The 17,932-nt window shown below is 43.7% G+C and overlaps 1 protein-coding gene across 7 annotated transcripts in view; it reads right to left on the bottom strand.

The window, feature by feature from the left end:
• Positions 1-17,932, bottom strand: part of WDR19 (WD repeat domain 19) — a 107,127-nt gene that overhangs the window by 17,898 nt on the left and 71,297 nt on the right. For 5 of the 7 annotated variants that reach the window (XM_032271972.1, XM_032271981.1, XM_032272005.1 and 2 more), the window contains 8 exons: positions 16,233-16,310; positions 14,270-14,366; positions 12,253-12,377; positions 9,606-9,687; positions 7,425-7,575; positions 4,664-4,787; positions 3,594-3,670; positions 3,122-3,246 (listed from right to left, as the gene is read on the bottom strand). In XM_032271972.1, coding sequence (XP_032127863.1) covers positions 3,135-3,246; positions 3,594-3,670; positions 4,664-4,787; positions 7,425-7,575; positions 9,606-9,687; positions 12,253-12,377; positions 14,270-14,366; positions 16,233-16,310 — 846 coding nt within the window. In that variant the 3' untranslated portion in view covers positions 3,122-3,134. Of the gene's footprint in view, positions 1-3,121; positions 3,247-3,593; positions 3,671-4,663; positions 4,788-7,424; positions 7,576-9,332; positions 9,500-9,605; positions 9,688-12,252; positions 12,378-14,269; positions 14,367-16,232; positions 16,311-17,932 lie in introns of those variants that run through there. The other 2 variants (XM_032271990.1, XM_032271994.1) reach the window with 2 other exon arrangements.

The raw sequence follows: 17,932 nt of genomic DNA, 5'->3' as shown, positions 1-17,932 counted from the left end.
TATATATGCTATATATAATATATACATATATATACTATATATACTATATATAGTATATATATGTAGCCTTAGCCTCCCAAGCAGCTGGGACTACAGGTGCATGCCACCATACCTGGCTAATTATTTTTTTGTAGGGACAGGGTCTCAGTATGCTGCCCAGGTTGGTCTTGAACTTCTGAGGTCAATAATATTATATATATATTATATATGTATAAAATGTATATGTATATATATATCTCCTACACATATATATATATTTATCTAGGACAAAGAAGGCAATAACCATAAAATTTAAAAATAAGTTCTAATTTATCAAAATCAAAACCTGCTCATCAAAAGACACCATTCAGAAAAAGAAATGGGAAGTCAGAGAGTGATAAACACTTGCAAAATATATCTGACAAAAAACTTGTATCTAGAATACATGCATAAAATCTTACAACTCAAATAGACAACAATCCAGTGTCAATGAGGAAAATTTGTCTTTTCAGCAAATTCTGCTGGGTCAGCTGGATCCCTATCTCACGCCAGACACAAAAACTAAGTGTATCGAAGACCGAAACATAAAAGCAATAACTGTAACTATAAAACTCCTAGAAGGAAACAGGTGTAAATCTTCATGACCTTGGAGTAGGCACTTTTTATTTAGAGATGTGGTCTCGCTATGTTGCCCAAGCTGGTAACTCCTAGACTCAAGCAATCGTCCTGCCTCAGCCTCCTGAGTAGCTGGGATAACAGGTGCATGCTGTTGTACCCAGCTTACACAATGGTTGGTTGGTAGGTTTTTTTTTTTTTTTTTTGAGATAGTCTCACTTTGTCACCCAGGCTGGAGTGCAGTGGCGCAATCTTGGCTCACTACAACCTCTGCCACCTGGGTTCAAGCAATTCTCCTGCCTCAGCCTCCCAAGTAGCTGGGATTATAGGCACCTGCCACCGCACTGGCTAATTTTTGTAGTTTTAGTGGAGATGGGGTTTCACCATCATGGCCAGGCTGGTCTTGAACTCCTGACCTCTGATCTACCCATTTGGGCCTCTCAAAGTGCTGGGATTACAGGAATAAGCCATAGTGCCCAGCCAGTTGGTTGGTTTTTTGAGACAAATGGGCTCAGTCTGCTGCCCAGGCTGGAGTACAGTAACTTGATCATAGCTCACTTCAGCCTCAGTCTCCCGGGCTCAAGTGATCCTCCTGCCTCAGCCTCCCAAGCAGCTGGGACTACAGGTGCATGCCACCATACCTGGCTAATTATTTTTTTGTAGGGACAGGGTCTCACTATGCTGCCCAGGCTGGTCTTGAACTTCTGAGGTCAAGTGATCCTACCACTTCAGCCTCCCAAAGCACTGGGATTGTAAGCATGAGACACTGTGCCCAGCCTGGCAATGGTTTTTTTTTTGATATAACACCAAAAGCATAAGCAACCAAAGGAAAAAAAAAAAAACAGATAGATTGGACTTCATCACAATAAAATACTTGTGCATCAAAAGAGGCTATCAAGGATGAGCATGGTGGCTCACGCCTGTAATCCCAGCACATTGGGAAGTTGAGGAAGGAGGATTGTTTGAGCCCAGGAGTTTGAGACCAACCCAGGCAATGTAGCAAGGCCCTGCCTCTATTAAAACAACTGCAACAACAACAACAACAAAACACTATCAAGAAAGGGGGAAAAAACCCACAAGAAAATATTTATAAATCATATATATGATACAGAACTTATATCTAAAACATAAAGAACTCTTAACAACTGAACAATAAAAAAACAAACACAGGCTGGGGGCAGAGGTTCACATTGGTAATCCCAGCACTTTGGGAGGCCAAGGCGGCCGAATCACTTGAGGTCAGGAGTTCAAGACTAGCCTGGCCAACATGGTGAAATCCCATCCCTACTAAAAATACAAAAGTTAGCCGAGCGTGGTGGCACATGCCTGTAGCCTTAGCTACTCAGTGGGGCTGAGGCACAAGAGTCACTTGAATCTGGGAGGCAGAGGTTGCAGTGAGCCAAGATCATGCCACTGTACTCTAGCCTGGGCGACAGAGCAAGACTCTGTCTCAAATAAAAAAAACAAACAAATCAAAGACAACACTGTTGGCAGGGATGTGGAGTGGAGAGGCTGGAATGCTTGTGTACTGCTGGTGGGAATGTAAGATGGTGCAACTGCTGTGGAAAACATATTGGAATGGTCAGAGTAGGGAAAGAAGGCCAATGGGGCTGCAACATGGTAGGCAATCACACCTGAGGCAGGAGGCGGCGGCTGGGGCCTGTTCATGCACAGCCTTGTAGGCTCCTTGTTTTTGCAGGTGCAATAAAAAGCCAAGAGAACCATGAAGAGAACCAGATATCCTGGACATAGCCTGAGAGCCCTTGCTCATGGGGGCTAAGGGTGAGATGCATCTAGGTAGGTAGTATGTAGGGTTTCTGTCCTGTCCAACTGGTTGGAGGGAGCTGCCGTTTCCTGAGGAAGGGAAAACTCAGAGAGCGAGATTGCGGGGGGAATCTAGACTTCTGTTTAACCAGGCTAAGTGTAAGAGGCTGTGCCAGAGATGAATTCTTCTCACTTTTCCCTTTGGTAAAAGAATATCCTGAGTTTTGGTAGGGCATTTGGCTTCTCAGTTGAAGACTACATTTCCCTGCCTTCCTCTGCAGTATGTGTGGCCATGACTAGGTGCTTGCCAATGGAATGAAATAGAAAGGATGTGGGAGGTTCCATGTGACAAAAATGGGACTTGGAAAGAAAAAGAAATGGAGATTATTTCCAAATCTCCGGAAGCCAACATTTTTACAATATAGTCTCCTGAATTATATCACAGAATCTGAAAAAAAAAATACTTTTATTAGCTGGCTCTAGTTTTAATGGAGTGATTAAAAAGACCCCTTTGAGATCTGACAAAATCTGGTCTAGCTGGAATGATGCTGCTTGGCTAAATAACCTTTGTCACTATGGAGATGATAATACCTGCATTTTAGCATTAAAAAAATACATCAAAAGGTGGTTGTCAGATTGTTCAAATCTGGCAAGTTCCATGATGCTCTAAAAGGAACTGATAGTGATACACAGTCAAAAGCTGTGTGCCCACTGTGGACCTCGCGCCCAGATGGCGAAGGTGTGTGGGCGATCTGCCACTCACCTGCACATGCCACTCACTGCTCCTCCTCTATTCGCAGGTACTGGGTACAGTCCAAAATCTTTTTCAGTTGAGCAGCGTTTAATCTTTCTGAACACATAGGACATGTGCTTTCAGTATTTAGCATGCTGTTTAGGGGAGGGAAAGGCAGAGTAAATTAAATATGTAATATTCCTTTAGCTTTTGGTTATTCTAATGAGGAGGACAGTTACTTTTTCTACACCTCCTAACACATTGCAATTTGAGAATTAGAACTACTCAGTAGCATGCAAGATCCTCTTCAAGGATAATATTCTCAAAAGTCGTAAGACGTTCTTCCAAGAAGACAATTTGAGTCTTTAGAGATTCTTGGGAACACGAATAAACAAACAGAAGGATGCTTAAGAATAAAAGACATGGGCCTAAGAAGAAAAAAAAAGACGTAGGCCTGTGTTTGGACACATCTGTGAGACTGAGGGAAATGAGGCACACTCACATCTTCAATTCTGAGTAGAGAGCAGGAAAGTCGCAATGTGGACACACTGTCCAGTCATCTTTCAACATGTGTCGACCCTGGAAATGGCATGTTTAAGAGTTAAATTCACCTTTATTTTAAAAAACTTTCACCATTATTCAATTTTTTTTTTTTTTTTTTTTTTTTTGAGACAGAATCTTGCTCTGTCGCCCAGGGTGGAGTACAGTTGTGCAATCTTGGCTCTCTGCAAGGTACCTCCTGGGTTCAAGCAATTCTTCTCCCTCAGACTCCCGAGCAGTGTGCCACCACACCCAGCTAATTTTTGTGTTTTTAGTAGAGATGAGGTTTCACCATGTTGGCCAGGATGGTCTCAAACTCCTGACCTCAAATGATCTGCTGGCCTTGGCCTCCCAAAGTGCTAAGATTACAGGCATGAGCCACTGTGCCCTGTCCATTATTCAATAATAATAACTGAATTCCAGTTATAAGTCAGACCTCTAAATTATAAAATCACTGTTATTTCACACAGGTGAGTAACTGAGAGAGATGGCATTAAAAGGAGTAAAGCTAGGTTTTATTACATTCATGTTTAAAAGAAGAATATTCAATTTTGTGATATCATTACCTGAATTTAGTTTTCTTTAAAATACAGCTTAAATCAGTCTAGTGAATTACAAATCACCTGATATATTAAAGTTCTCTGATAATAGGTCTTAATATCATCATAATAAAAACTACCATTTATTAAGTGCTGCAGCCTGCCAGGTTGGTACTAAGGTTTCACATGTTAGCTCGTCAATCTGTGGTTGATCTCAGTAGGCAGGTGTTGCTACAGAGGACTGAGCCTGGGATAGTCTGATCCCCGAGTCTGTGCTATTCAGCCTTGTGTGCCCTTCTGATAGTGCCTCCACTATTATTATATGCTTTGAATATCTCTTTTAACCGTATTGACCATAAAATAAAATGCTAGATGTTGCAGGAAATTTGAGGGATAAGATTATTTTAAAAGTGAAGAAAATATTGACATCAGGTATTCAAATGGGTTACAAATATATATGCAAAGAAAGGGAAATTACTATAAAGAAACTCACTGTTGCAATGCAATATGGGATACTGTTTTTACATCCAGGACAGAGGAGTTCACACTCTGGGAGAAGGAATTTGCAGAATGGACATGGAGTCGTGGCCTCTTCTATTTCAGATGTATCGGGTCTCCTGTGAGGAAGAATCATGTCATTTAAAAATACCATTTTATTTCAGGTACCATGGATGGCAAAGAGAAAGCATATTTGGAAAACCAGGGACATGTGACACAGCTACTTCTTCATAGACTCTGGGCTTAGAGAGATACTTACAAGCTCACAGCAGCCCTTGATCCACTCCAGGGAGGAGGAAGAGTACTTAGGATTGGTTAGGTTCTAGGGGGTTACATGGGCCATATTTGGGAACTGGAGTTTGCACATTCAGTGGCAGAAAGCATGGGTAGGTCTTGCAGTTTTCTCTCTTCCTGTGTTACTGGAATGATGAGCTTGGTATTTTTTCCTTTGTCTCTCCCTGTTGTGTAACAGAAGCGGTAAAGGCTACGCCAGCACTGTCCAACAGAACTGTCTGTGATAATGGAAATGTTCTGATTCTGTGCTGTCCAATACGGCAGCCATGAGTCACATCTGAACACTTGAAATATGGGTAGTGTGAAGAACTAAGTTGTAACTTTTATTCCATTTTAATTAAATAGCCACATGTGACTAGCAGGTACCATATTGGACCATACAGCTATAAACCATTTGTGCATGGGGAGAGAATGACTAGCATCTCCTCCAGGCCAGAGCCTCGGCTAGCGTGGTTCTGTGCTTTTGGGGTCAGTATGATCTTGCATTTTCTAGTTACCTTCTCCCCACCTCACTCTCCATGCTAGCAGGAATTTTAGGTCAGACTGATTTGATCTAAAGCTACTTAGGCTTAAAAAAAGGAGTGTTCCTCGCTGGGCACAATGGCTTACACCTGTAATCCCAGCACTTTGGGAGGCCAAGGCAGCAGATCACCTGCGGTTGGGAGTTTGAGACTAGCCTGACCAGCATGGAGAAACCCCATCTCTATTAAAAATACATAATTAGCTGGGCATGGTGGTGCACACCTGTAATCCTAGCTAACTTGGGAGGCTGAGGCAGGAGAATTGCTTGAACCCAGGAGGTGGCGGTTGCGGTGAGCCAAGGTCGTGCCATTGCACTCCAGCCTGGGCAACAAGAGTTAAACTCTGTCTCAAAAAAAAAAAAAAAAAAAAAAAGAGTGTTCCATGTACTCCTATCCAGCTTACAGTTCTCTGCCATGAGGGTGGCACCTAAGCCCAGCTACCAGTGAAGTGTCATTTGCTTCCATTTGTCATTACCAATCTGGTCATCTCCCTGGGCTAAGGTCTGGGTCAAGATTCAGGTACCTGGGTCTCCTGGTCATTATATAATTAACAGGAACCCCAAAGGTCATCACTAGTCTGAATAAGTGGTTGTTTGGAATTACTAGATGACTGTAATGACTTTTTTCTTTTCTAAATGTAAGGGCTACTTTTTCCTAGTTTTCCTTTAGAAAAACTGGGCTACTGACTGCTTTCTGAAGCAAGGATGTGCCTATGGGCTTTTGGAGTTGCACAGGATTTGGAAATGAGCTCTTTGCTAGCAATGGGCCCTGTGAATACGAAGTTCCTCACGTTGAGAACGTCTACTAGTTCCTTCATCCCTCTTTGGCAGACATAGTTTGCTGCTTTCTCCATCTTCCTTGACAACAGAATTTTGTTTCCCCTTAGCAGCCTGAGGTCCCGTGAGGCAGACTACTGGGCATGGAGGTGAAGGTCCTGAGGACGGACCTTCCTGAGCAAAAAGGAGAAGACCCCTCTGACCTCTCATTTCCCTACTTCTCTGTGCCTGGAATGAGGACATGTCTGGGTGTGTGGCAAATGTCTCGCAACCATGAGAGGTAACCTCTATGCTATGGATGGAAAAGCTGGAAGACGGGGATCCGGGTCTGGTGGCATCAAGGCATGGTGACACCAGCCCTGGACTGTGATCCTTTGCATATGAGTCAAATAAATGCTGACTTGGCCAAGCTACTGTTAGGTTTTCTGCTGCTTCGAGCTGAACACAATCCTAATTGCTATGCCCTGCCATTTTCTTTTTTTGAGACAGAGTTTCACTCTGTCGCCCAGGCTGGAGGGTAGTGGCATGATCTCAGCTCACTACAGCCTCTGCCTCCTAGGTTCAAGCAATTCTTCTGCCTCAGCCTCCCAAGTAGCTGGGATACAGGCACATGCCACCATGCCTGGCTAATTTTTCATATTTTTAGTAGAGATGGGGTTTCACCACGTTGCCCAGGCTGGTTGTGAACTCCTGACCTCAAGTGATTTGCCTGCCTCGGCCTCCCAAAGTGCTGGGATTATAGGCATGAGCCACTGCACTAGGCCCCCTGCCACTCATTTTTTTTGAGATGGAGTCTCACTCTGTTGCCCAGGCTGGAGTGCAGTGGCACAATCTCAGCTCACTGCAACTTCTATCTCCCGGGTTCAAGCAATTCTCCTGCCTCAGCCTCCTGAGTAACTGGGATACAGGCGCCCGCCACCATGCCTGGCTAATTTTTTGTATTTTAATAGAGATGGGTTTTCACTGTGTTGCCCAGGCTGGCTGTGAACTCCTGAGCTCAGGCAATCTGCCTGCCTTGGCCTCCCAAAGTGCCAGGATTACAGGTATGAAGCACTGCACTCGGCCCCCCCTGCCATTTTCTTATCCCTGCACATTGGGTGCTACATTTTGGGAAATATGCTTTGAGAAATGTGCTTAGATAGCAGAAATAGCTGTCTCTGCCTACCTGACCATTCCCTCGATCTTCTTTTTGTATTTGGCATCTATTTTGCCACGGTATTCAGGCCTCATCAACATAGCTGCGAAGCTGAAAGCAGAGTTCTTCAGGCCTGCCCTGTGACACTCAATCACAGTTGACGTCAGGATTGGTACAATGTCTGCAAGACAAAATGGGAGCAGTACGAACACAGTGACTCCTGTCCTCAGTGATACAGGTGTGACTCCACCAAGCAGGATCGTATGCTCTGAACTTTGCTTTTTCTGCAATGAACCAGGTATGATCTGTTTAATGAAAAAAGTCCATAGCCGTGGGGTCAGGCTAACTGCTCATCAAATTCTTTTCCTTTAATTACACCATGTTCTGCCTTGTAACACTGGGACCTGCATTCCTTGAGATAACACTTCCCTAAATTTCCTTTCATACCTCTTAGGTATAGTTTTTGCATCTGACAGGACTGCTAATAAAAGCATTAGGGGGATTAATTACTTTATGCACTCATCTCTCTGCAGGCATCAAATTCTTTCTTCAGGACAGACACCCAGAATTACTGGCTCAAAAACAGGACCTTTTAAAAAATACTCTTACCACAAATTGCCAAACTGCTTTCTGGAAAGGCCATACCAATTTCCATTTCCACCAGCAATCATGAGAGTGCCTGTCCTTTCCCACACTTTGCCCACATGGTAGACTTTCATGTAACAATGACAAAATACATTTAGAAAATGCGGGTTGGCCAATTATGACCCGTGGACCAAATCTAGCCCTCTGACTTTTTGTACAGCCCATGAGCTAAGAATGATCTTTACTTTTTTTTTTTGAGATGGAGTTTCACTCTTATTGCCCAGGCTGGAGTGCAATGGCATGATCTCGGCTCACTGCAACCTCCACCTCCTGGGTTCAAGTGATTCTCCTGCCTCAGCCTCCCAAGTAGCTGGGATTACAGGCCCCCATGTCAGGCTAATTTTTGTATTTTTAGTAGAAATGGGTTTCTCCATGTTGGTCAGGCTGATCTTGAACTCCTGACCTCAGCTGATCTGCCCACATTGGCTTCCCAAAGTGCTGGGATTACGGGTGTGAGCCACCAAGCCTGGCCAGATTTTTACATTTTTAAACGGTTGAAAAAATATCAAAATAAAAATAATATTTTTGTGACATGTTAAAAGTGTATGTGGTTAACATTTGCATCCAAAAATAAAGTTCTATTGAAATACAGTCATGCCCATTTGTTTATGTATTATTCATGACGCAATGGCAGAGTTGAGCAACTATGACAGAGACCATATGTCTCACGAAGCCTCAAACATTTAACATCTGGCCCTTTACAGAAAAAGTTTTGCTGCTCCCTGTCGTATAATGTGACAGTATTTCATCAATTAAGAATGTCATCATGACATGTCTTTAGAACAGTGGGGCCTTTTCAGAGGCAATGTCCTACTGTGCTTGTGAACATGGAGTCAGACTATTATTAGCTGACAATGTCATCTTGGGTAAATGTTATTTCTTTTGTGTCCCAGTTTGTGCAGAGAAGTAGTCGTGTGTGCGGGCCTGAGACTGTCATCCTTGGAAAGGTCTGCTTGAACAGCTAGCCCTTGGTTCGCATCTGGAACACATATTTGGAGATGGTTCCCACCGTTTCTGGAACTGATGAATGGCTTACTATGCCTAAAATCTTTGTACAAACAACTTATGCTGAATACCTGCTCTCTGGGAGCCTGGAAAACTGGGTACATGCCAGGCAGGGGGTGCTTTTGTGACCAGACCCCAGTAAAACTCTTGGGTGGTGAATCTCTAATGAGTTTCCTGGCACTCTACATTTCACCCGTGTTGTACAAGTCAGTCTCAGAGGAGTTACTGAACTTGTGCCCTGTGTGCTCCAATGGGAGGGGACTTTCGGGGTTCTGTGCCGGCACCCGTTTGCCTTTGGGCGAATCCTTCTGCTGATCTTTGCCTCGGATCCTTTTGCTGTGATAAGTCTCCGCTTTGGTACTACTTTGTGTGTTGAGTCTTGTAAATCCTCCCAGTGAAGAGTCATCAAACCTGGGAGTGGTCTTGGGGCCCTGACATACCACTTCATGGAGCTGCTGTGAGAATTAATTGAGTTAGTGTACAAGGGGAGCCTGCTCAAGGGGCGCTGTGCCAGCGTGCGGCATGGGGCGTGGGTGAGAGTGCTGGTCAGATGGTACTTACGTGATGGAAATTTGCTGATGTTGTTGGCCACCCGAATCAGCATGCGAGCCCCTTTCATGTGATCTCCATTTTTAACATGAATCTGAAGAAAATGACATATTTTACTCTTCTCATAGATATTCATTAACCCCAATTCATGCTTTGTTCCCCCAAATAAACAACTCATTGATTATGGGCCAGGGTCATCATGAGATTCTTTTAGACTTCCCTGGTTGATGCTACTGGAGATTTCTCCCCTTTCCTCTTCAACAGCTGCTGCCTGGCCCCATGGACTCACCCGTCTCTCCTACTCTATGCTCTGATTTTCACTTTGACCTCGACCACTTGGCTTGGGTTAAAATCCCCGGTCTATCTCTTTCTGGCCATTCTTGGGGGACCAACTTTACTGAGTTGTTGTAAGACCTAAAAGCTGGGTGAGTCAGGAATCGGGTTGAAAGAGAGAGAATGATCTGCTAAAGGAAAGGGCCCCTGCCTGTGCTAAGAGGGCAATGACGGGTGGAAGGCCTGAGACTAGGCAAGGACCAGCAGGGTCAGTGACAGACACATTGAATGGTGCATTTAGGATGGGGTGAGCCTGGAGAGTCAGCAGGGGCCAGGCCATGAAGCCACTGCAGTCATCCAGGGTAAGACGAGGAGGCCAAAAAGGTGGGGCAGTGGGGATGGAGAAAAGCAGACAGATGAGGGGTCAGGGCTGATGAAACTTGGTAAGAATGCTCAGGGTGAGTGTGGAATGATGCCAACTCTTGGGGCCAGAGAAAAAGAAAAGGACTCAAGAAGCACCCCTGTGGCTTACAGTGCTAGAAAGCTCTGTTGCAGGAGGGCCTCTTATAGGAATTCCTATTTTTGCTCCACATCTTCCACCAATGTGCTTCTGTCCCCACTGCACTCCTAAAGCTCCATTTTGCTAGATTTGTGTTTCTGGGACATTGCGATCACCACTTATGTCTGCAGCTGAGACAGGCTTCTCTACTCCTTCCAACCCCCTTCTTTATGGAAGAAGGATCTTCCTGCTTCTCTGAAGGGAAATGTACTCCTGGGAGTTGCAAGTTATAACTCCAGATGCATTTCCCTTAGAATCAGCACTACAGACCTGTGCAGTCTCAGGTGGTAGTCATTAGTCACGTGTAGCTACTTAAATTTAAAAATTAAAATCATATACAATTAAAAATATACTTTAGCAGCTATACTAGCTGCATTTCAAGTGCTCCACAGCCAGGTTAGTGGCTACCATATTGGGCAGTACAGATACAGAATATCTCTATCACTGTAGAAAGTTCCACTGGACAGCACTGATATGGACAATAATTAGGATATAAATCATTGATAATATGACTACTCTTGTGGACAGGCCAGAGAACCAATTTAGCATTAATATGGAAAGATGTACTGTGACATAAATGAACATTTGAAAAAATATTTAAGTTGGAGTCTGCCTGTACCTTTACAGAGACATGTATATATATAAACATACACATGAATATATATGACAGTTATGTAGCTTGTGTCTTTTTTTAGAGTTGCAGTCTCGTTCTGTTGCCCAGGCTGGAGTGCAGTGGTGTGATTATAGCTCACTGCAGCCTCAAACTCTTGGGCTTAAGTGATCCTCTTGCCTGGTCCTTCCAATGTACTGGGATTACACGTGTCAGCCACAGTCCAGCCTCATTTATGTAAATTGTACATACAAATACTTGATATTTGCAGGACCAATTTTGTTTGTATTTACAATTAATGATTTAAAAGGCAGAATATACACAACTAAACATAATCCCAATTTGGTAAAATGCACGCATTTATAGAAGTACAAAGAACATACACAACACAGTGTTAACAATCTGGGTGATGGACTTAAAGGATGAATTTTTAAAAAATTATTTTCTACATTCTTTAAACTTTCTTAGCGAATACGTATTATTTTTAAATTTGGATGAAAACTAAACAATATTTTAAAACAGTGGAATTTTATGAAATCCACTAACAGAATAAATAAACTAAAGCTTTGGATAAACAAAGATGTTTTAAGAAATCTATTTTTCTGGGACAGGTAATACATTTCTATGTTTCAAAATCAAAACAATATAGGAAGTCTGCACATGGTGGCTCCCACTAGTAATTCCAGTGCTTTGGGAGGCCAAGGTGGTGGATAACTTGAGGTCAGCAGTTCAAGACCTACTTGGCCAACATGGTGAAACCGCATCTCTATTAAAAATACAAAAAAATTAGCCAAGTGTGGTGGCAGGTGCCTGTAATCCCAGCTACTAGGGAGGCTGAGGCAGGAGAATTGCTTGAACCTGGGAAGCAGAGGTTGCAGTGAGATCGCACCTCTGCACCCCAGCCTGGGTGACAGGGCAAGACTCCATCTCAAAAACAAAGCAAAACAACACACCACAATATAAGAAGATGCACATGGTGAAGCCTGGTCCCCCTCGTCTCCCTGTCCCCGCACTGTAGTTTGGTGCAGTGCCTCCTGCCTTGTGCCTCATTCCACATAAGGCAGCGTATTGCAGAAGAGTTCTATATCTTGTTTTGCCGCTTAACAATACAGAGATCTAGGCAATTACTCTAATCCAATGGAGAAGTGCCTGGAGAAAATCTCAATGGGGGACAAACACCTGGCAGGTTATGTCCCAAGTCACTCCGTGGGCCTCACCTTCACTAGTATATAGCTGTGCAGAATCATGAGGTTGGTGGCCATCTCGGAGGGAATTTTGATCTTTTGGGATTTAAGTTCTGCATACATACTGAAGAGAACATCGTGTGCATTCCGGTAGTTTCCTTGAAAAAAGGTAAAATGACATTACTGCAAAGGGTGAAATCTGAGGACATTCTATGGACCTCTATCTTCCAAGTGGATTTTGCTAATCTTGTCATTAGTAACCTCTTTAAATAATTTCTTATTCAAAGGAACTCAGCAGATTTCCTATCTATCCATTTATCTGTCTGTCCATCTGTCTATCAGAGACAGGGTCTTCCTCTGTCACCCAGGCTGAAGTGCAGGGGCACAATCTCTGTCTCCCGAGCTCAAACGATCCTCCCATGTCTGGCTAATTTTGAATTTTTTGTAGAGACAAGGTTTTCACTATGTTGCCCAGCCTGGTCTCAAACTCCTAGGCTCAAGAAATCTACCCTCCTCGGCCTCCCAAAATGTTGGGATTACAGGTGTGAGCCACAACGCCCAGCCAGATTTTCTACTTTAATTGATGTTATAAACATCTAGCCAGTCCCTCTGGTAAAAAACAGTGGTGTCCTCCTTGATGTCTTACTCTTCCTCAGGGCACCCACCTGGCCCTGACATCCACCAGGTCGTGGAGTTCTGAGTCTAACTCTCAGTCTCCCAATTCCAGCCTCCCTTCCTCATGCCCACTGTGAATGCTTCTCACCATTTCCTTCTGCAGTAGTGCTCATTAGGATTCCCTGAGCCCACATCTGATGTCAGAGTATGCTTTGAAAACCCTCAAGCCTCAGTCCACACCCAAACACCTCAAGGTCACACCCCTGCATAACACCCTCCAGTAGCACCACTCACACCTGGAAGTGCAGCGCACTTGTGCCCTTCAGGACTGGCTTCTTCACTCCTTGCTGGCTCGATTTTCCCTCCCTTTCTTCTCCAGGCATGTAAATGCTGCAGCCTCGCCAGCACTTTTCCTCATCCCCGCACTTCCCCACATTCCCATTTCTCCACATCCCAGCACTTCGGCTCTGAGCACCCCCCACTCCCCCTCATCTCCTGCACCCCTATCCTTTCAAAACTCAGCCAAAGCTTTCGTTGCCTTCTCTTGTCTCCATCCTCCAACTCTCCTACCCCAACCTTCAGGATGCTGTGGGTAACCCAGCAGTAGCTCTTATTTTCATTGTGCCTTTTCAGCCTATTTCTCTTTCTAGTCTGGCACTTGTCACCCTGTCCGACAACTCTGAATTTACTTTCTGTCTCTCCCATCAAATCAGGACCTTAAGGACTGAACTATGGCTCAGTTCTCTCTTATCCTAAGCTCCTAGTACACATCTGACAGGAAGAAGGTGTTGTTAAATCAATGTAAGTTGAATAAAGTAATGACTTATTGGACTGCATATTTTCTAAAACTGTGTCCACATTTGTAAAGATCTAAGAAGATCAGCTCATAAAAATTAATGAAGACAGAGGACTAATTCACTTACTCATTCAGTAAGTATTGATACAGCACATATGAGCAGAACCATCCTGAAGAGTCTGTCAACAGTCTCTGCATATTACAAAGAACTAGGTCCCTAACAGTACCACCTCCCTAACAGTATCACATCAGTACCCTCCATCGCCTAGTGTCTCATTGTTAATGCCAAACGCAGGGAATGGAAGGAAAATGCTGTGAGTCTGTAGGAAGGGGATTGTGGGCTGGAGAGGTGAAAGGAGACGTCAGTCATGAGACAGAAACTCAGGCAGTGGAGGAGGAGAGGAAACAACCCTTGACCACAGACAGCCTTAGCCTCTTACATTTATACAGTCCCCTGGGACAGTACATTGTTTTATTCCTCTGAAACCTAGAAATGGTCATCTCGTTAATCTTTTGGGTTCAAAGCAAGCCTATGTTAGAAACACAGGGGCTACTTTTTCCTTTGCAGAAAAGGCACAGGGGCTGGGGCTGGATTCTGTTGCCTGTTTGGGGAGGAACACTTACATATCATGGACCTACCTGCAGACTGTTCTTCTCTGGCAATGATGATGGCAGTCTGGGCAGCTTCTCGGTATTGTTTCAGAGCCATGTACAAGCGGAACAGGTACTTGGCATCCTGACATATAAACCATTATAGAAACATTACTTTCTTCATTAGCTAAAGGGAGATTAGAATTTTGTATATCAGTTAGAATCACATTCATCTGCCAGTAACTGAGGATTGATATTGCTTTAAAAAACTCAATGAATAAAGAATTAGTTTACTTATTAAGCATTTATTCAGAGCTCAATATGGCCAGCTCAATATGGTATTCTAAGTACTTGAGAAAAACTAATGCATTTAAATCCTCATACCAACCCTAGGAAGAAGGCGCTATTGTCACCCCAATTTCACAGATGAGAAGCTGAAACAACAGGGGGGGCCTGGTCAGGATTTGAACCACAGGATCTGAGTGTGTATTCCTGACCCTACTCCACAGAGCATTTCTCATGTGCTTGGAAGCAAAATACCTTCTTACATGATATATGAACTTTGTAAACTTTTAAGAATTTTTATACGCATATCAATTTTCTCTGGCCACTGGCCATTTTCCATTTCTATTCCAACTCTAGACAGCTGCGAGCATTGGATGCTGGTTTCTAGATTATTAGGGTAAGCAGACAGGATGATAGGTGGCTGGGGCAGCTGAAGGGACTGGGTGAAGGGTCTTTGGTGAGTTAACTGAGCTGCTCTGGGTCTCTGTGGCTTTATCTGTAAGATGCAGAAAATGGACTCAGGGACCACTACAGTCCTTTCCAGCTGTGACATTCTGTTGCCCTCGCTTCAAATCAGTGACTTGAGTTTCTTGCCAGCAAACCTCCTTGAACATAAAGCAAAAGGGAAGAAGGAGGTCTGGGGGCATTCTCAAAGGTGTGTGCAACTCTCCTCACCAGGGATGGGAGAAGATGGATGTTCTGTAGGAAGCCATGTGAGTCACATATTTTGAAAATATGCTTGTAATGATTTCTTTTCTTTTTTTCTTTTTTTTTTTTTTTTGAGATGGAGTCTCACTCTGTTGCCCAGGCTGGAGTGCACTGGCACAATCTTGGTTCACTGCAACCTCTGCCTCCTAGGTTCAAGCAATTCTCCTGCTCCAGCCTCCTGAGTAGCTGGGACTACAGGCAGGCACCACCATGCCAGGCTAATTTTTGTATTTTCCGTAGAGACAGGGTCTTGCCATGTGGGCCAGGCTGGTCTCCAACACCTGACCTCAAGTGATCTGCCCACCTTGGCCTCCCAAAGTGCTGAGATCACAGGTGTGAGCTATGTGCCTGGCCAATTTATTTCTATTTTATGTTACAGAGAATTACTTTTATGCTTAATGTGATTTTTGTTAATTTCTGTAATTTTTGAAATGTAAACAAAGCACACTGAGTTTTAGAGATTAGTGCTAAGTCATAGTTTCAATGTCAGTGATCTTTTTTTCATACTTTCTAGAATAAACAAAATTATAACATTTGAGAAAAATTGTTGGCGGTCAGGATTGGTATCTAGAGGGGCATGGCTATCTTGCAGGGGGCAATACAAATTTTAAGGAGTGAATATACATTATCCTCTAAAACGCAGGGTCTGTCTAGATCAAACTTGTCCAACCCATGGCCCGTGGGCTACATATGGCCCAGGACAGCTTTGAATGCAGTCCAATACCAATTTGTAAACTTTCTTAAAACATTATGAGGTCTTTTTTGTGATTTTTTTTTTTTTAAGTTCATCAGCGATTGTTAGTGTTAGTGTATTTCATGTGTGGCCCAAGACAATTCTTCTTTTTCCAATGTGGCCCAAGGAAGCCAAAAGATTGGACGCTCCTGGTCTAGATGATCTACGCTACTGGCAGAGAGAAAAATTTTCAAGTCTATGTTGTAAAAGCATGATGGGTAAAACAGGCAGAATAAAACTGTAACCGAGATCTGAAGATGCACATGAAGCCCATGTGTTCAGTACCTTAGGCACGCCATCATTCTCCCCCATGAGGTGGTCTATCAGCTGATTGGTCAGCAGTTCATCTTTGGCCTGACCAACCTGTTTAATAACAGAGAAAGACCCAGCAAATTCAGCATCTTAACACAAGCAAGAGTGGAAACAAAGACAATCTTCTGCTTAGGGAGACGGAATAAAAAACATTAATAGTATCTATAGTAAAGTGCCTGAAATATGACATAGAATAAGGCCTTTCTTCATTCATTGCTAGAGCCTCCATTAATAAAAATCCATCCTTAGAAGCTATAGCTTTTCTTAACTGCTGTATCAAAATACCATATTTGCATTTCTTTTCTTTTTTTATTTGTTGAGATGGAATCTTGCTCTGTCACCAGGCTGGAGTACAGTGGCACAATCTCCGCTCACTGCAACCTCTGCCTCCTGGATTCAAGTGATTCTCCTGCCTCAGTCTCCTGAGTAGCTAGGACTACAGGTGTGCACCACCATGCCCAGCTAATTTTTGAATTTTTTTTTTTTTTTAGTAGAGATGGGGTTTCACCATGTTGGCCAGGATGGTCTCGATCTCTTGACCTTGTGATCTGCCCACCTTGGCCTCCCAAAGTGCTGGGATTATAGGTGTGTACCACCGAATCTGGCCGAAATACCATATTTTCTTTCACACGTACAGAGAATGTACTTCTTGGATTTTTTTTTTTTTAATAGAGAGTCTTGCTCTGTTGTCAGGCTAGAGTGTAGTGGCGCAATCTCGGCTAAACTACAACTTCCACCTCCCAGGTTCAACCAATTCTCCTGCTTCAGCCTCCTGAGTAGCTGGGAACACAGGTGCGTGCCACCACACCCAGCTAATTTTTGTATTTTTAGTAGAGATGGGGTTTCACCATGTTGGCCAGGATGGTCTTGATCTCTTGACCTCGTGATCTGCCTGCCTCAGCCTCCCAAAGTGCTGGGATTATAGGTGTGAGTCACTGTTCCCGGCCCTTGGATGTTTTAATAAAAACTTTAAGATAAATGACTATGACACCTTGAGGACAGCATCTTAAGCACAAGCACTTATACAACGATATCATTCCAGGTGCCCTCCTCTGCAGTGGCTCCCTGAGGAAATGTACCTGTGAATGACTACATGTCCTCGAAAGTGTAAAGAAATGAGGGTCATAGCCAGAGGATCCCGGAAGAGGGCAGGCAGATGACATGTGGGTGGTGTTCTGGAGAGAAGGCTGGCTTAGAAATCTTTATTTAAAAGTCATCTCCAGGCCAGGAACAGTGGCTCACACCTGTAATCCCAGCATTTTGGGAGGTTGAGGAAGGTGGATCACGAGATCAGGAGTTTGAGACCAGCCTAACCAACATGGTGAAACCCTGTCTCTACTAAAAATACAAAAATCAGCCGGGTGTGGTGGCAAGTGCCTGTAATCCCAGCTACTCAGGAGGCTGAGGCAGTAGAATCACTTGAGCCTGGGAGGCGAAGGTTGCAGTGAGCAGAGATCGAATCACCGCACTCCAGCCTCCAGCCTAGGAAACAGAGTGAGACTCCATTTCAAAAAAAAAAAAAAAGAATGTAAGTCAGAATTGTGGTTACCTCTGATGGGGTGTATTGACTAGGGGCTGACATGAGGGAGACTTCTCGGGAGCTAAAAATGTTCTATATCTTGATCTGGGTGGGGGTTACACAGGTATGCATAGATGAAAAAACTAATTGAGTT

The sequence above is a fragment of the Sapajus apella genome, unplaced genomic scaffold (genome assembly GCF_009761245.1).
Source record: "Sapajus apella isolate SASKATOON/1434 unplaced genomic scaffold, GSC_monkey_1.0 scaffold5, whole genome shotgun sequence".
Lineage (NCBI taxonomy): Eukaryota > Metazoa > Chordata > Mammalia > Primates > Cebidae > Sapajus > Sapajus apella.
The sequence above is the reverse complement of the archived record's forward strand: the minus strand, read 5'-3'. Positions and strand labels throughout refer to the sequence as shown.